The 20,184-nt window shown below is 36.7% G+C and overlaps 1 protein-coding gene across 1 annotated transcript in view; it reads right to left on the bottom strand.

Moving 5' to 3' along the window:
• Window positions 1-20,184, bottom strand: part of slc24a3 (solute carrier family 24 member 3) — an 82,727-nt gene that overhangs the window by 3,086 nt on the left and 59,457 nt on the right. Inside the window, exons 3-15 of the mRNA XM_016492881.1 lie at window positions 12,812-12,888; window positions 9,963-10,037; window positions 9,497-9,581; window positions 9,289-9,392; window positions 6,096-6,170; window positions 5,503-5,528; window positions 5,341-5,394; window positions 5,082-5,209; window positions 4,835-4,995; window positions 3,718-3,988; window positions 3,383-3,549; window positions 3,179-3,293; window positions 2,223-2,335 (exon numbers count right to left, since the gene is read on the bottom strand). Coding sequence (XP_016348367.1) covers window positions 2,223-2,335; window positions 3,179-3,293; window positions 3,383-3,549; window positions 3,718-3,988; window positions 4,835-4,995; window positions 5,082-5,209; window positions 5,341-5,394; window positions 5,503-5,528; window positions 6,096-6,170; window positions 9,289-9,392; window positions 9,497-9,581; window positions 9,963-10,037; window positions 12,812-12,888 — 1,451 coding nt within the window. The remainder of the gene's footprint in view (window positions 1-2,222; window positions 2,336-3,178; window positions 3,294-3,382; window positions 3,550-3,717; window positions 3,989-4,834; window positions 4,996-5,081; window positions 5,210-5,340; window positions 5,395-5,502; window positions 5,529-6,095; window positions 6,171-9,288; window positions 9,393-9,496; window positions 9,582-9,962; window positions 10,038-12,811; window positions 12,889-20,184) is intronic.

Below are 20,184 nucleotides of genomic sequence, written 5' to 3'. Positions count from 1 at the left end.
TTAACTTTTATTTAATTGACAAAAGTACAAAGAAAAGATTTCCAAAGTTTTCACTGACCAACGTAAATGTATTTTGTAAATATTAACAAATTTCGTTTTTGACGGCTGCAACATTCCAAAAAAGTTGGGATAGAGGCAAAATAAACGTGAAAAGGTTATAGAATATCCATGTTAAATTGTTTTCAAACAGTTCACAGTAAGCAGGTGAATTGGTAATGGGTCAACATATCATGTTTGGGTATAAAAGGAGCATCTCGGTCTTTGCAAGCAAAGCTGGATCATGGCTCATCACTTTGTGCCAAATGTCATGAGAGAAGTGTCAAACAAATAAAAAATTAAATTTTGCAATGCAAAATTGCAAAGAATTTAGGTCTTTCACCAAGTACCATACATAATATTGTGAAAAGATTCAGGGAATCCAGAGAAATCACAGTACATGTAGGGCAAGGCAGGAAACCTCAGTTGAATGTGCTTGACCTTTGAGCCCTCAGATGGCATTGCATAAGAAACCGTCATGCTAAATGTGTTAAATGTGTCATGTGTTAAATATAGCCACATGGGCTCAGGAGTACTTCAGAAAACCACTGTCATTTACCATAGTCTGCTGCTGCATCAAGAAATGCAACTTGAATATCTGTTACTCTAGGAGAAAGCTACTGTATACATCAATTCTATGCAGCGATGCTGCCGGGTTCTCTGGGCCAGAACTCATCTCAGATAGTCAAAAAGACTATCTGGAAAGGTGTGCTGTACTCAGATGAGTTCACATTTCAACTTGTTTCCGAGAATGGATTTCGAGTTCTCGGTCCCAAAGACCAAAGGGACCATCCAGACTTTCATTAGCGACAGAAGCAAAAGCAAAAAGTCTGTCATGGTATGGGGGTGCAGCAGGGCAAACAACATGGGTGACTGGAATATGTGCGAAGGTACCATTGACTTGGAGGCATATACTAGGATTATACAGAGACATACGGTATGCTGCCATCAAGATGATGTCTTTCATGGGAAGTCCATGGTTATTATATCAAGACAATGCCAGGTCTCATTCTGCATGTGCTACAACAGCGTGGTTTCGTAGACAGTGTGAATGTGCTAGACTGGCCAGCAGATCTGTCTCCAGTTGAAAATGTATGGCTCATCATAAAAAGGAGAATCAGACAACAACAATCACAGACCGCTGAGCTTCTGAAGTCTTGTATCAAGCGAGATTGGACAAAAATTTTGCTTGCAGAACTTTAACAATTAGTATCCTCAATTCCTAAACAATTAAACATTGTAATTAAAAGGAAGGTTGATGCGACACAGTGTTAAACATGCCTCTATCCCAACTTTTTTGGAGTGTGTTGCAGCCATCAAAATCAAAATTGGTTAATATTTACAAAATACATTTACGTTGGTCAGTGAAAACTTTGGAAATCATTTCGTTGTACTTTTGTCAATTAAATAAAAGTTAAAAGAGAATGAACAGATCACAGATCTTCTTTGGAATTGGGCTTGTATAACAAATTATTTATTTATACTTTTTTGTGTCTGTTTTCTGACACATCACTAACACAAAATATATATTTTTAATTTAATATAATCCATTATTGAAATGTAATTGTTTATTATAATTTCTTTATTTAGATCTGTTTGCCATCATGTAACTCTCACTTAAAGCTGGTCTAGAAATAATTTAATAAGACAATGTAATCTTGAGCAAATCTAAAATTAATAGCCATTTTTCATACTCATTAAGAATTTATTTAGACAAAATAGTATCTTACTATTTGGCTATAACAAAAATAATTATTCGTATCAACACATCCCTAATATTTACACAATTTCCTTTTCCTATCAACTAGAAATGACAATATCGACAATATATTAAGAACTGTAATCCTCTAGGACAGTGGTTCTTAAAGATATATATATATATAGCTCACAATTTTTACCCAATTAAAATATTTTAGATCTTAAAAATATTTAGAAATAAATATTCTTTAAATTGATTACAGTTTTAATTTAAATAATTTTAAGTCATCTTGAACCACTGCTCTAAGATGATCTTACCTAATGGTCTACTGCTACTGACACGTTCTGAGGTTATTATGCTGAAACTATCTACAAATATTAACTAAACACACAACACTGATTTCTCATTCCTTCTATGTCAATGCTGTTTAAGCATTTACCAAATAAATCATTAAACAATAATCTCTGTTACAACATTTTCCACTTACTGTGGAGCCATAGTCGATGGCCAAAGTCTGGAGGGCCCAGGGCAGACCAAGCCCAATCAGGATATCAAACACATTACTACCAATGGAGTTCGACACAGCCATGTCACCCATTCCTGAAAAAGATAGAGAGACAGTTGAGACTAAAACTGAAATTGAATCTACTAATACTTTCAATTCTGCTTAAATGAGGAATTCACCATTGACTCAGGCCGTTAAAAAAAACTTAAAAAAAGAAGAAGAAAAAAAAAAATCAGTGCTACATAAGAAAACAGAACAGAAAGTGCTGTGGTGTTCCCTATTGCCACAAACTTCAAAACCCATAATGCACTTTGATTTTGGAGCAGGGTTGCCAGCTCTGCAAAACAAACTCAGCCAATTTCTATTGAAAACTAGTCCAAAACTAGCCCAGTTGATTTTTTTTCTGCGGTTTTCCCCTCTGTCGAAATCACATTCTGTCAGATCCCCTTCCATTGACATAGCATTCCAGGAGGGGTGGAGGAAGATCGCTTTAACCCATGGACTAAAAAACAACCCACGGTAACAGTATAAAACTGGTACAATTCTACAGGAAAACTGCTGACTTGGCAACACTGTTTTGGAGCTGGCCTTCTGTCGATCCGACTGTCCGTGAGTGGGGAATGAAGAATGTAAAAAATGAAAATGAAAAAAATGAAGAAGTTTGATCCCTCAAGCCCTCAAAAATTGTGCATTTTGGGCTAACAAGTATACATTTACTGACAAATAATTGTGATATCTGTGTGTAGGTAACATGGAGAAAGTGTATTGTTCATTTACATATACTACCGACATTGTAACAATAGAAACTAAAGCTGGTTGAAAAACTGAAAACGTATCTTTTAACAATCTCCTCCTTGCAAACCAATCCAATCATTTCAATTGGGAAATGATAATAAACAATAATGCTAGAGCATGAAGAAATATTAATTTGTTCCTACCTTGCCGTGCGACAATTAAACTGGCCAAACAGTCAGGAACGCTGGTCCCAGCAGCCAAGAAAGTGATGCCCATGATGACATCAGGGATGCCCATAGTGTAACCGATCACTGTGACCTGCCGCGAGAGGGTCAACAGGTCATTTTAAGCAAATAATTTACACATTTAAGAATTTCTAAAGTAAATATGTGTGAGGCAAGTCTTACCATCCAAACCATGATGTAAGAGAAGAAAGCAATCCAGAGGGTGGAGGTGATGAACGAGACCATATACCAGCGCTCCCAGCGAGGCATGGAACAGTTGGGCACGGTGAGGAACAGCAGCAGACTCAGTGGCCAGGCCAGCAGCCACTTTAGCTTATTAAAGCCCCCACCTGCACAAGATCAGGACATCATTTGAGTCATTAGTCTTTTAACAGACACTTTCATTCAAAGCTGCCTACGGTAGACCTCCTGTCAGGAACACTTCCTGCTTATGGACAACCAGAATTTAACCTAAAATTATTTACATTATTTTAATCAATCATCTGTAATAAATGTACCAGGGCAGCGGTATGGTACATAGGGTCCTTCGTTTTCATCTTCCTCCTCTTCCTCCTCATCGTTCTCATTGTTTTCATTGTCCTCGTTCTCGTTTTCGGTGTCAGTGCCAGCTTCAGCTCCTCCCCTGTCGTCATCATGATGACCTCCCTTTCGCCCGTTCAGGCCTCGGTCCGGTCCTGCCAGCCCATTCTCCACCCCACGCTTTCCTGGGATCTTTACAGTCACCTCTGAATCCCCGTTACTGAAACGACTGTTTATCAGACGCTGCCTCTGCAGAAACACGCGCACACACATTAGTCTGAGCTAACAAACTGAATAATAAACATTTCGTTCTGTAATACAGATATAATGAATATCCCCTAGAGGTAATTGCAACATTATTTCTCACATCTCTGTAAGATTTACATATTTATATCCCATATTGTGCCTTAATTTCTCACTTTAACCTTATCTCACAATTACCATTTTCTTTATTTTAGATTCTTTCTATTAGAAAAAAGTATAACTGTTTCCAAAAAATATTAAGCAGCAAAACAGTTTTTAACACTGATAATAAGATATGTTTCTCGATCACCAAATCATCATATGAGAATGATTTCTGAAGGATCATGTGATACTGAAGGCCCAGTGTTATTTTTAATATACTATTTTAGTTTTTTATTAATATTACTTAATAGTTTCTATTTTTTATATCATGTTTCCATTTCAATTTTTTTTATAAAGTTTTAGTGATTTTGTGTTTTTGCCATTTTTTAATATGTATATATATTTTTTTTATTATTTTATTTAGTACTTAGTTATGTTAGTTAAACTAAAAGAAAATGTAAAAATTATGCTTTTAAATATGTTATTTTATTTCAGGTAAGGAACTTTTTATGGTTTTAGTTTTAGTTGTAATATTAGTTTAAGTTAGCGATAATAACAATGTGAAGACTGGAGCTTTGCCAACACAGGAATCAATTAAATTTTAAAATTGATTCAGATGGAAAACAGCTGTTTTAATATTGTAATAAAAAAAATAATATGTAATAATAATTCATTAGAGATTTCAGAGAAGAAAAAAAAAATCTATAAAATGTAGCTGTACTTTTGTTTTTTTGTGCTTGTGTGACTGACCTCTGTAATAAGCATTCTGGAGGCCATTGTGAGGCGTGTGCGAGGGGAGAAGTGGCTGGTGATCATGATTCTCATTCCGGCCTCAGAGAAAGACAGCTGATGAGGGTATGCAGACAAGAGTTCGTCCACCATCAGCACTGATGGCTTCCTGTGGAAATTTGCTAAGAGGGGCAGAACAACAAGCAGAAATTTAGATGGGCACCAAGCAGTTGTACACACTTATAAAAAACAGGACTGCATGCATTACCTTTCTTAAGAAGCACGACAGTGGCATCGCACCCATCGTCGATGTCTGTGTTACTGGCTGTGCCATTACCCAGATTTGCTGAGTTCTTTTTCCGCCGCTCGATGTAATGAACCACCCGTGAGTTAAATCTGATTAACACCAAGGAAGGAGAGTTAATAAAATCAGCAGTGATGCGATTTACTGATGTGGAGTAGATACGAATAGCAATGAATCCATGTAATAACGAAACATTTCCATAGTGACAGAATAGAGAACTTACTTCATTAATATAATGTAAAATATGTACAGAACTATTAGGATGAGCGATTCCCACCTGAGAAGAGAAAAAGTAGCGTAAATGACTGAATACAAAAAATTGTGAAACAGTTGTAATATGAAAAATTAAGAGGGTGATCTGGTGTAACAGCAGCTTTAATCTTACCATGTCACCTTCTCATCATAGATGAACTTGAAACAAAACAAAACAGAGTATAAAGTTAAATTTAACAGACAAATCACAATGACAAAGCCAAATTTCTTCAAACAGTTCTGAAATGTCACACTTTACCACCAGAGGGCAGGATTATCTTACTGTAAATATGGGCCCTGAGGATTTAATGAGTAATCTAATGGAGTAATATAATATAATATAATATAATATTACATTATCAGTATAATTCCAGTGAAACATTTACATTAAGTTTCTGTTTATTTTCAGGATTTAAAAAAAGGAAAAGACATATCACCCCTTCTAAAAAACAGTATAAACTTTTACAATACATTTTGTTCTTTCAGTGAATCCAATTTTTAATAAGGTGCTGTGAGTAACGTCTCAGATACTCTGTGTCCCGTGTACTAATAATCGGTGTTTGTTGTTCCTCTGTGCTGGGAACACATGCAGAGTGTGGGCAAATAAGAGGCCTGTGCTGCAGGCCACAGGCCCCACGGGAGAGCCACTTGCTTCTCCTCTCCTGCTGCGCGAGGAGGCCCATAGGCATCATGGGAGCATGAAAAGCCACTTAGAGTTCTACTCACCACGATCAGAGTGGTCACTGCGATAGTGTAGTACATTGAGTCTCTCATTAACGTCCAACACGAGAGCCGTACTGCCTGCATCGACAAGAGAGAGAGGATGGATGAGAGAGAGAGAGAGAGAGAGAGAGAGAGAGAGAGAGAGAGAGAGAGAGAGACAAACACACTTAGACTCAAAGGGAGGGTGCCAATGGAGTTGAGCAAGTGTCAAAGCAATAAAACTCTGTAATTTAATCAATTTACTTTCACCAGTCACCTTGAACAAGTGTTTTTTTTTGTTGTGGTGACAGAAATCATGAAAAAAAACCCTACACTGTTAAAAAAAATGAATTTTACCAGTAAAATACCATAAAAAATAACACCCCAAAAAAAACAACAACAACTAAAAAAGATGTAAAAACCTGTTAATTGTTTAAGGGTAAGTTTTTGGAAGTGAAAAAAAGAACAAGTGATCTTATAAATAAATCGTGGAAATAAATCGTATATTGACATTCCCAGAATTCCCTGTTTGACATCTATCATTTGATGGATTTTAATTAAAATAACTTTGTTTTTTCTAATCAGTTATGTACATTAGATTTTTTTGTTACATTTTATGTTGTTAAATTAATGTTTATTGGGCACTAGTGTCAAGTGTGTTACCATGATGGTGTTTTGTATTTGTGTGCAAGACACTGACACACTGTGCACCTTCCATATATTAGTCAACCTGTGGAAAGGCTACTTGTGATAAGCTTTGATTCTATATGTGGTTTTCTCATTACCACCCTTTTTTTGTGGTTGTCAGTGTACCATAAAGGTTCAAAAACAGAATTTAGAACTTCAGTAGTTTGGTATTTTAACAATATATCAGCTAATGAAATATAATTTAAAACCTAAAATGTTGCTACCATATTTTTGGCTAAAGTTCCGACAACCATAGCTGCTGGTTATTTACTGTAAATTTCACAGATTTTTTTTTTTAAATGTTATTTAACTTTTTCAGTGTAGAGCAAGTTTTGTAAATCATAAAGGTTTTCATATTACAGGGCCATGATTATAAAAGGGACACACATAGAGGTGCCACGATTTTGAAATAAAACTGCAGAAAAAACAAAAAACGGTATCTTTAATAATGATATTGCACAATAGTTGTACAGTATATTAAGGAGTTTAGTTCAAAAAGTCTCTATTCACCACAATAAATAAATTGCATGCTTCTTTCATTCATGGACTCGGTTGAAAACCCTGGTATTAAAGGATTTTAAAATGTGCTTGTCATGCCTCTTATATAATGTGTAATCTGTGACTATTTCCAGATTTTTTTTGAAAAGTTGGTCTTGGCTTGCAAACTTTAGAATTCTGAATTAAAGTGTGTGAATTGGAAGCGAGTGAAGGAAATGAATAAAGTAGGAACCATATATGGATATGACATCCTGTACCGAATCCAGTTGATTGAACTGTGTGAAATAATCCATATTGAATGTGTGTCATGTCGTATAGGGCGATCCTTCCATAAAAAGCATTGATCTACGTCAGAGCACCGGAAGTAATATGCCATCATCACTCACGCTAGCACAGCTTAACTTACACCACAGGTGACACTCTTTGCTTTGTGTTTCCGTGGCAACTAGAAGCTCCATTGTTGCAGATGTGTTTTTCCCCCCCCTTGACACTGATGGACTCCATGCGCAAGTGTCTTGTGGCCTAGTGCCATTTTGGGAAAGATTTACTGACATCACTAATATAAGATTCTAATTTTGTAAAAATGCCCCCAAAAATGCCCAAACAGAAAACCACTGCATATGACATGTATGTGCATAAATAATTTAATATAAATATAAATAGAAAATGTGTGTGTGTGTGCATGTGTGTATAAGCAAATTTCTTTAACATAAAAATCTAATAATACAAATATTTTTAAATACTACATGTATAAAATAAATAAATAATAACAATGTCTTATAAATTATCTTATAAAAAAATACATATTCACACACACAGCAATGAGATTATTTATCATAAAGACACCAAATTTTAAAATTGTGTTCAAATTTCCAAAATAAATTTCCTGTCAATTAACTGATCGTTTGAATTTATGTCATTTTTCTTCATTTATGATGGAGAAGGGCATAAAACAATTGTGTGTATGTGTGAGACACAAGACTTTTCTGAGGTCTATCAGACTACCCAGAATGCCTCTATTCCACTGCCAGATGGTGACTGGAGAAAGACTGGGAGAGGAAAAAACTATTAAGCAGTTTCCCATGCTTGTGCAAAGACAGAATAACCTCATATCCTCTTTTCTTTAACATAGTAAGGGTCTCAGGAGGTTAAACCGAAGGAGCGTGAATGACTGAATGAAGTGGAAAGTAAAGATGACAGGATGGAAAAAAAAGCAGTTCCACAGCTAACATGGCTGACCTCATCGGCTACTCTCAGTGACCCCTGAGAATAGTCTGCTCACTTCTTATGTCATTCTGCACTAAGTAATGGCTTTTTTAGGGCAGAGGTTTAGGAAGGGGATGCACAGGTCACCTCATTCATCTCTAAGTCGTCCTCTCACAGATGCTGAGAATTCATAATGCTTGCTCAGCACATTTGTATAGACCAGGGGTGCCCAACCCTGCTCCTGGCGATCGACTGTCCTGCAAAGTTTAGCTCCAACTCTAATCAAAGACACCTGCCTTTAAATTTTAAGTGATCCTGAAGACCCTAATTAGTTGCTTCAGGTGTGTTTGATTAGGGTTGGAGCTGAACTTTGCAGGACAGTCGATCGCCAGGAGCAGGGTTGGGCACCCCTGGTGTAGACTGTCTAAAGAAAAATAATGCTTTACAGGCAATCCATAGAGACTGTAGCAAATGAGGATGTAAACAGTGCTGGGGAAGATACAGTACTTTGAATAGAACTATAGCATTCTTCCACTATGGGTTCAAAAGATAAATTTACACTTAAGAAAACTACAAAACACCCAATTTATATAACTGAACCAAAAAGATAGCAACAAACACTAGCATTTAACAAAATATTTCGCTACACATAGGACGGCGCATGGACTTTTATGTGGAAACCAAAGTGAATCTGTGAATTAGTTGGCTGGATCAATTCACTAAAATGCTACATTTGAGAAAGAAATAACAGTTTTTCATTTGAATTAGTTTGAAACATTACCTAAAAACATCTTTTGGGTGTGTTAATGTGCAAAGCAATGAGCACCTGTGCAGTAAAGATCCCACACACTCCGATGATGCAGAGGATATTGAAGACAGCAGAACCCACGATTGTGCCCACTCCCACATCTCCTTTAGTGATAAATACACCTGCACAGAGAAGACAGGGTGGCTTACAAAGGGCATGTGAAGGTCCATGTTCAAATGTGAGGGGAATTGTTTTCCAAAAGCACGCTGTGTTCGGAGATGTTTACCTATGACCGAGGTGAAGAGTTCAGGAGCTGAACTTCCTGCTGCCATGAACGTGGCTCCTGCTACATCCTCACTGAGATGGAGGCGCTACAACACATTTACACACAGACAGAGAGAGAGACATCAAAGATGAAGTGAAAAATCTGCACCAAACAGAACACTGAGTTTCCTGAACCCTCCTCCCATCTGCTATTGGTCAGAAAGTAGAAATATTTTATTTTAATATTTTAATATTAAAAACATAGTAGAATTATTATTAAAAATAGCTTAGATTGGGACAAAATAGAAATATTTAATTAATATATTTTCTTATGACAGCTATAACTCTAAATAGCTTCACAGCTTTAAAGTAGTCTAGACTGTGACAGGAGAAAATATTCAATAAATAATTACATATTTTACCTTCGAACTTGCTTTAAATGATTTAGCATATGCAGAACATTTGCTAGGACATAATAAATGTCTTACCTCACAGATCTTCTCCAGAGAGGGCACGAAGTAGTCATCACACACCAGTGCCAGTGCATAAAACATATACATGGCCTTTATAGAGAGAGAAAGAGTAAACACAAAATGAATTAAACTTAACCTTGCTTAAAGTTCCCGCTTTAAGCCTTTTGAAGCTATTTCTGTCATCATTTATTCACCTTCAAGTCATTCCAAACCTGTATGAGTTTATTTTTTCGGTTGAACTAGCATGAAAAAAAATACTATGGGAGCCAATAGGGACCAGCAACTGTTTGGTTACCAACATTCTTCAAAATATCTTCTTTTTTGTTCAGCAGCAGTAGAAGGTTTGGAACAACTAAAGGGTATGTAAATTATGACAGTTATTCTTTTAAATTATGGTCTGCCAAAATGGTCAAAATGGTTAAGAGCCACTGCATTATTTAGAAAAGAGCAGCCAGGATATTTTATTCAAAACTTCACCTTTAGAAATGAAATATGAGGGTGAGAAAATCATGACAGAATTTTCACTTTCTTCCTTTAAAGCCAAAGTGGTCCATGTTTTTTTTTTTGCACAACCTGACATGTTTTACATTAAAGAGCTGTGTGTGGATTAGTTGCTCGAACATCTGCTCTGGTCAGATGGGTGTGAATCGCAGATGTCATGGTCCCTTGACATGCAACACACACATATGCATGTGAACTTACGCATGTACATACTAAAAAAAGTACATAAACAATGCTAACAACAATTAATATACAAAAACATAGTATAATTAAAATATATTAAGTGTTGTCAATTAAATATAACACTTGAAAATATTCTAGAATAAACAATGTTAAACGAGCATGAATTCACATAGAACTTGCATATACGTACACATGGATGCAAGCACACACTGTCCTTTCAAAGCCAGCTCCCATTCATTCCTGGGATCCGTTTGCCAACTGTTTCCCGCCAAGACTTTGCCAATCAGTGCATCTAATTCAGCCGCCATGCTGCCAGGCTTGCACTGTGTGCCCATTAGGTAATCTCTGCCCACTCCACTCTCATTCCCTCCCCTTACTTTTATTCTTGACCTTCTGACAAAGCAGAGCTGGGCTACTGAAGCCCCAAAAGATAAATAAAACATGTAAACAGCTGGAGGAAGTCTTAAGAGGGTTTTCGCTGCAGCTTTTACCATCCACTCACTCTCTGCTTACATGGGCAACTACCTAAACAACGCACAACAATGGTAGTGTCAAACCAACACTGCAGGGGATTTCAGCAGGAACACACAGTACTGCATCAGTACCTGCTTCACTTAAAAGTGTGCTCAGAGTCAGACATGGCCTATGGGGGCAGGAAAGCCTGATGCATGATGAATAGTCTCTCTGTGATAGCTTACGATGATGGGGGTGGAATAGAGCAACTCAGTTTATTTTATTAAGTCCAACTGCAATGGATTTATTAAGAGAGCATTAATGTAATCATTCATGTTCCAGGTTCAATATAAATTAAGTTCTATCAACATCCATTGTGGGTGGCATGATGTCAGTTACCACATAAAACAATTTTCTTATCTCTTAGTTCTTTAAAAATACCAACAACAACAAAGCTAATTTCTAAGTGACATCATAATTGCTCTAGGAATATAAATACGTACGTCTGTGTTTTTTTGCTTGTTTGTTTTTTGGCCATAAAGTAGAGCAGGTAGAGCAATTTCAATGAATCACACTTCAATGAAAAATGATTCTATCAAGTCGTGACTCAAAAATGTTCTGGACAGCCACCCAGCTTACACTGCTTCCAACTTCTATTCTTATTTTACTTTGGCTCCATTTTAAACCTCTAGAGAACACTCAACTCAATCCATGAAAGAACAGAAACTATAGGAAATACTGTTGGCAGAGGGAACTTTATTGTGTATTATTGTAAACAAATGATTGCGTCATCTGGCATAGACTGCCAGAGACTGTAAACTCCAATCTCGCTCTCTATATGCACAATCACTGTAGTAAACAGTATTTCAGGTAAGAACTAAAGCACATGCCAAGATGTGTACAGGCTTCATCATGTTCTACTGTAGATCATTTATAAAGTGCATCTGAACATGAAAACACTGATGCCATTAATGGAAGTAACTGGAAATTGAAAATGATCAAATAAATGAGCTTTCTTCATAAATAATACACTTCATCAGAGTAAAGAATAACTTACAAAATTAGAAAAAGTCATTACCAAAGCTACTCCATACAAAAATATTAAAAGGTACCATTATTGATCTTAAGATATACAGTATATAAAATATGTAATGTATAATATTTTTTCATATTATATACATTTATTAAATAATTAATTAATAAGTATTAATAAATGCATATCAAATATAAAAAATATTTTCAAGTTTATTTTTATTATTATTATTTTTCCACATAATCAGAAATTACATATTAGATTGCCCCCCCAAAAAACAATATTATCATATTTTTGCATATTTTCATTAAACTAAATAAAACTAATCACTATTGGGGCATGTTGTCACACACATCGGTTGAGTGAAATTTATTTGTCATACTGGTTAATGTGGCAAAGACATCCTGATTGGACAACAAGCTCTCACAATATAATTTAAATTGAACAAAGCCTTCTCTCCATTCAAGTGAAGTAATATAACCTGAAAATGAACATGATCAATTCATTCATGTGTACCAATGAGCAAGTCGCTTGGAAAATCCTTTGTAGCCATTGTAACAAATAATACAGGTGAAGCCAGAGACTGCCCTGATGCTTGAATGGAACACACAGCCTTGTGACTTCAAGTGTTCGTGTAATTTCAAACTACTGTGTCGAATGTTGAAAAGGAAAAGCAGATAGTAGAGATACTTACACACAGAACATGCAAGGCTACGGCCCCCTCCATTCGCTCCTGGTTGGTGAAGATATCATTCGGGAACTCATGTACACCTGCAGAAAGCACACACAAACATTTGGCTACATGAATAATCCACGTAAAACACACAGAGCAGCGCACACGAGTCTCAGTGATTCTTCCCACTCATTGTACAGCATGTAATTAAACATATGGATCACTCCAGAAGACAAATAGTAAATGCTTTCAGTCACAGACTAATTACACACAGCATAAATTCATCTCATAAAGTAGAATGTGCTGGCATATACTTTTGTCACCATTAAAGGGCTAGATCACTTAAAAATAAAAATTGTGTAATATAAAGGAGATATTTCACAGAAATGTCTGAGCTTCTCTCTTCCATACAATTAAAGTGTTTGGGGGCTGTCAAGCTTCAAGGCTGTCAGGACTTCAACCCCTGAAGTCTTCTGAAGCCGTATTTTAAGATGCATGACGCAGCTTAAAATTTAGGTCATTACTCGCTAAATATCTTGCCTATAAAATCTTGCTTGACAGCCGTGGTCACCATTCACTGTCATTGTATGGAAAAGATCAGCTTGGACATTTTGCCTAACATCTCCATTTGTTTGCTATAAAACAATATGGGTTTCAGAACACATGAGGGGGAGTAAATGATGACATAGTTATTTTTTTTTTTGGTGAAATATCCCTTTAAGAGTCCAAAAAGAGTTCATTATTCATCAGCAGAACCCATACAGTGAAACATTTCTGCTCTGATCGCTCAGAACAACAAAATGACTTTATCAGGCGTCATTCACTGAGCTTCAGAGAGAATTGATAACTATATGACTGTGGCATTGGTGTGATTTTCAGGAGCTGTTCTTGTATTACTGCTGCTCCCAGTCCATCGCTGCTCTGTTAACAAGCTATTCACTGCCACAGCACGTCACTCGGCCGGCTCCATTGATAAGCCCGCAGCCTGCCGACAGAATCGGGTCAGTGAGAGTGGCCACTTATTTGCCTGGATTCGGTTTTACATGTTCTAAGATGGTGGGAGTGACAAAGTCAGCCGTGAGCTGTCTGAAGTGTTGCAATTGTGCTCGTTCCTACACAGCCCGTTGCCATGACGTCAACATCCAAGATACTACAGTCCTGATTGAAAAGAATTGAGACCCCAGAGACCGGTTTTGTTCCATTCAGGGGAAAGCCTGATCTCTCTGTGCAAACGTGAAACCTGATTTATTTCATTGCTGACAGACAGAAAAATAGCCCAGAATGTGCACGACTTTGAACGCCTGTCACTTTTTATGATTGAAAGGCAGACGGTATCTAGAGACACTAAAATAAATTGCTTGTCTGATCCTCATTCCTCTCACACTGTTTTTTTTTTTTTTTTTTTGTCTCCGATATTATTAGAAAGAGCATCTTTTATGTCTGTTTTAGTTTCATTTATGGGTATATCTTTATCTATAGACACATTTGTTGCTAAGGACTTTTACAAAGTAAATTATCTTAAACAATTTTGACAACTCCACTAATTTAATTGGTCCACTAACAATTACTGGAAAATTCTGTAATTTTTACTATTTTTCATATTAATCATTTCATATTCATAATTACAGATATAGGAAATAATGAGCAAATAAGATATTCTTCTTAAGTGATATTTACCTAGATTATTCTTGATTTTCATATCATATCACATATAATGTCTCATATTTCATCTTAAGCATGCTCTTCACTGACACATGTGTCTTCTTGGTAACGAAGTACACTAACATTTCATAAACCTTTGCTAGTGGCAAAATTGTTGGTCATGATAGTAATTACATTACAATTGAGGGAAAGTAATAAGGTAAAAACAAATGTAAATAATTTTCACACCATAAATATTGAAATAATTAAACTCTTTTTGTAAGATTATTATAGTTTTAAAATATAATATTTTATGATTAAAGGTCTGGGTCTAAGGCAAGGACAAAAAATTAAATAGCACACATAAGTAACTATAATGAAAATCAGGTAAAAAGTTTATATATTTACAAAGTTTATATATTTACAAATTCAATTTTTAAAGGGGTGGTTGATTGTGTTTTTGCTTAGATTTAAAAAAATGCATTATTTTTCACATAATTTACCTTTATTCCACACCGCTCTGTCCCTTCTCCTATAAACGCGCTGATCATTTCCTGCTTTTATGAAGCCCCTCCCTCAGAAATACGCAATGGGCTCAGATTGGTTAGCTGGTCCAGTGTGTTGTGATTCGCTAAACCGCCTCTAGCGCACGTCTAATCGTACCGCCCCTCTCCTCAGCGGCATGTGCTCCGGTTGTATTGTAAACAATGGCGTCGTCTATATTGCTTATCAATTTGAGCCCGATTGAGACCCAGAGAATATTAGTGAAGAGGATCGTGCAGAACCTGTGCAAGCACAGCCCTTAATGGTATGTTTTTTGTTTGTTGTTGTCTCATACTTTTAGATACGCTGTTATTTGTAACTGCTACTGCTTCTGTTAGCTTTTAATATATGCTTTTATCCTGATTAAAGCTTTAATACAGTACGGCAACCGCACGCACGTCCATGTATAACGCTTCTCATAGCTATGTGAAAATAAGTGTATAATTGGAACAGTTCATTGTTGGATCTGAGCTGAAAGAGAGAGAGAGAGAGAGAGAGAGAGAGAGAGAGTGAGACAGAGATGCAGAGCGTGTGCAAAGCAGGGGGACGCGAGGAACAGTACTGAGAATCTCTGCTTTAGAACACTGATTTTGAAACTTGTGAATCCATTAGAATCGTTAGAAGACAGAATTGCGATTCATATATGAATAGATTTTTACGTGCACCCCTAGTTTTTGCTTCCTTTTCTCTAAAGCAGCACAACATGGCCTTGCCCCCTTTGCTGCATGTTCCCGGGGGCGGGGTTTATCTGGGTTTGTGACGTCACGAACCCGGGAAGTAACTCTTTGTAGTCCCTACGAGCCATTTTTGTAGGCATTCAACTGCCATAATTCTAAAAGACGATATCTCCGTTTGCATTGAACTTTCAGCGTCGTAACTTTGCAGATATTGTTTATGCTCAAACAGCAACATTACATACTAACTAACGTTAAAAAGTGAAATCGCAATCAACCACCTCCCTTTAATATAGGCTTAGATCTCTGCCACAATTCTGTGCGCGAAAGATCATATTTTGAGCGCACAAAAGTGCATTTTGCAAGCGAGCAATCTGAGTTTAGTGGAGAAAACGTTCGTTTCGCAAAGAAAAAAGTATAATGTGCTTGGAAAAAAATATGATCAGAATATCAACTTGCATAATAATTATGCATGCACTGTGTTTTCCCTCTTCTGCTGTCGAGGTAATGCAAGGAATGTTGTGATTGGTTGTCAAGGCAGCCAATCAGAATTTAGCAGCCTCGTCTCTGATTGTCTGGAATTATGGCATATTGTAACGCTGGGTTGTGTGGAGCAAGCGAGCTGTTGGCATTTAGAGAGCACTGAGGGCGGGCATCAGGTGAGCAAGCTAGTGAAACGTTGCACGCGCAAAAGAGAAGGTCTGCACACATCCAAAAACGTATTTTAAATGCAAAATAGATTTTTGTGCGCTCGAAATACTTTCTTCTTTGCGAGACAAGCATTTTCTCCACCAAACTCAGTTCGCGCGCATGCAAAATGCACTTTTGCGCGCTCAAAATAAGATCTTTCTCGCACAGAATTGCGGCAGAGATGTAATCCCATACTTTAATAGCTATACTATATATGTGACTTTCACATAAGAAAAAAGTTGTAATTTGTAAAAAAAAATAAAAAAATAAAACCCTTTAAAACTCATTTCAGATTCAGCATTTTCACAATTGGCTGCAGTACTGCACATCAAATACATACAATGTGATTTCCTCTTTGCACAGATGTAATGTTACTCTCTTGTGCCGCCACATCGTGAGCAAAGTTGACAAACTACAAGCTAGCTCTCAGTTTCATATAAAGATCAACATAACAGTATTTGTATAACACAGCTGTTATTACAGGAATATCTGCAAGGGTGTTTGTGCGTGTCCATGGCTGCACATTGTGCAGTGACATTCTCTACCAGATCACCGGGGAGGTTGAATGCGTCAGCATGCTTCACACTGCCCCAAATGCCCTAAACACCACAGAGGTGAACTCAAACAAACCAAAATAACTCACAAAACGTTGCTTTATCATCCACTAGCAAAAAAAAGAATCTCCCACCTGGTGCTTCTGTATGTATGGTACATTTAATGACACAAATCCTTCATAATTACACACTCATAGTTCCTGAAGTATGTGAAAAGAGAGACTGACCCTTGCTCTATGACCTCTAGGTCTAATGCCAGTCTCCTATTGCTCATTTCACCCACATAAACAGAGACAAAAGGCTTCTGATGACAAACAGATGAATGAAACGCTGGACCGAGAGTCAGCTGCCTATTTTTATCCAAGGAACAACAGACCTGCTCTGGTGCTCTTGGTTCACATGGGTTTCATTGTTGGTGTGGTCTTCATTAGAGAGTCACAGCCTCTCTTCGCAGAGCGCTCCCTGGCACAAGAGATTCTGATTAATCTAATTTCAATTACAGTGCCAATGAATAAAGCAGCACTAAACAATAGCCAGTTACTGTGAGTGGATCAATTAAAGAACAAAAAACAACAGCAACAGAAAGACGAACTTGGCAATGTTGAAAGGGTCTACGGAAAGGTCCCTTCTGTAATTACGGAGAAGGCAAACAAACAGAAATGAATTCGAAATATCTTTATTGTACACTAGCTACAGTTAAAACAAATGGATGAGGCCTCGGTTCCTCTCCCAGAGCGACTGCTAGCGAGAATTAGACAAGAACATTCCAAGCTAGTGAGAAAAGACTAAAATCGCCCGGAAAGTTAGGATAGAGAAGGACAGGGCTGATTCTCAGCAGGATTTGGACCTTGCACAACCTCCTCCTCCAGAGTACCAGGAGACTAATGGCCAGCAGGAAGGACATGAAGACAGTCCACATACATTAACCGCTGTCAGCGCCGACCCCCTGCTCCTCCTCGGAGAACTGCTCAGCTCCTCATGAGGACATGAGACAGCCGTACACATCTAAGTTCCCTTCAGTGCATTTTGTGAGCTTTGAGCTGTTTAAATAAGTCTACTTCAAAGGCAAAAAATCTGAAGATGTAATGCTTCAACTTCAAAGTAGACCAAAATGCTGCCTTTGCAGATAGTATACAAAGGTAGGAAGACAAAAAGGTACAAGGTAACATCCTCGAAGATATCCACTAAGATCCATGTTTGGATTTTGAATGGAAAGAATAAAAATGCTGTCTGATGGCTGAGGAAGGTTCATTTTTAAGAAATATTATACATACGTTTGGGGTCAGAAAGATTTTATAAGAAATTAATACTTTTATTAAGCAAGGACGCATTAAATAAATTGATCAAAAGTAATTTTTAATGTTACAAAAGATTTCTATTACAAATAAATGCTGTTCTTTTGAACTTTTTATTCATCAAAGAATCCTGGGAAAAAATGTATAATGGTTTTCCACAAAAATACTAAACAGCACAACAGTTTAATAATATTAATAATTTTTTATATATTGATAATACATTGGTACTGACTATTAATAATATTAATAATCATCAAATTAGAATGATTTCTGAAGGATCATGTGACATTGAAGATGGGAGTGTTTTGCCATAACAGGAACAAACTATACATTTTAAAACATATTAAACAGAAAACTGTTATTTTAAGTTGTAATAATATTTCAAAGTATTACTGTTTTACTGTATTTATGATCAAATAAATGCAGCCTCGGTGAGCAGCATAAGAGACTTGCAATGTGTTTATGTGTAGGCTATATCATGCATATATTTAATATCCTCATGCATGCATATATCTAAAACTCGCTGGAATTTGTTTTAGATTATTAGACATGATGCTATTGTGCCTTGAAAGCCAGATTTCTTGGGAGACAAAAACAGTTTCCTTAGGAGACAAAACACCGCCTGTTTAGTCATTGAGTGACTGGACAGTGAGGCAGCAAGGCAGCTGCCTGAGGTTTCGGACACAGACACAGCCTTGGAGTAGCTGTCAGTCAAACAGAGAGAGTTAGACATAACAGCTTAACTGAGAGTCAGACCTCTGTAATTCCAATCAACAGGAAGGCAGCATCTGTTGTCAACTAAATCTAATTGATGAAATTAAAGCCCTTCCGTTGTCAAGACAAACAGTAACTGGAGAATTTCTCTCCTTCCTAAAGGAGTTTAGAGATGTGAATATATGAAGTTGTGCTGTGGCTTTTACACATATACTGTACAGATGCAACTATTCATACAGTAAATTGATGTTCAAAGAAGCAAAGTCTACCTGAATACACTCCATATACACACATGAAAACTATACGCAATTTAAACATAAATGCTGCTGCATATTGTGTTGTATTGTAGATGATAGATAGATAGATAGATAGATAGATGATAGCTCTGTGAACTAAACCAATAAAGCATTTCAGATATCAAATTAACTTTAATTAATTCATCCCCTGTGGCCTGGGAAAGCCGGATGGGAAGAAAATCTGGAGTAAATCTTGGGTAAGGTGAGTCCTCCTGACAGGTATTTTCATTACTAGGAAATTTTCTGGGTTGATTGAGGTGTTATATGTACAGTATAACAACTGTAGGAAAAAATGAGGAAAATACAAAGAAATTTTCTAAAACTTCCTAACAGAAAAACATGGCACGGTGGAGGCATATTATTTTGCTCTTCATTACTTATGTTTGGTGATTACTACAGAAACCCCTCTGAGGATTTGATATGCTGTTTCTGTCATTATAATGCTTGTGTGGTTCAAAACACATTTCCCAAGGGAGCTCTAAAGATATCGCACTTTCCATCATCAAAGATGCGAGTCAAACAACTGATTCACTTAGCGACCAAGCTAGACTACGATAACAAGTAGAGAGTAATGATATATAAAGCACTTGTGGCTTCTTACATAATGAAAAGCTGCACTGAAGACCAACTTCCCTCAAAGTTAATATAATTAAAAAAATAAATCAAATACTCAATGAGAGGCTTTTTAAGTAGTAGTAATAACCTATTTTATATATGTGACCCTGGACCACAAAACTCTTAAGTCGCTGGGGTATATTTTTAGCAATAGCCAAAAAAACATTGTATGGGTCAAAATTATCGATTTTTCTTTTATGCCAAAAATTATTAGGATATTAAAGGGGTCATATGCTGCTGCTAAAAAGAACAGTATTTTGTGTATTTGGTGTAATGAAATGTGTTTATGCGGTTTAAAGTTAAAAAAACACATTATTTTCCACATACTGTACATTATTGTTTCTCCTCTATGCCCCGTCTTTTTGAAACGTG

The sequence above is a fragment of the Sinocyclocheilus anshuiensis genome, unplaced genomic scaffold (assembly GCF_001515605.1).
Source record: "Sinocyclocheilus anshuiensis isolate Anshui unplaced genomic scaffold, SAMN03320099.WGS_v1.1 scaffold193, whole genome shotgun sequence".
Taxonomy (NCBI): domain Eukaryota; kingdom Metazoa; phylum Chordata; class Actinopteri; order Cypriniformes; family Cyprinidae; genus Sinocyclocheilus; species Sinocyclocheilus anshuiensis.
The sequence above is the reverse complement of the archived record's forward strand: the minus strand, read 5'-3'. Positions and strand labels throughout refer to the sequence as shown.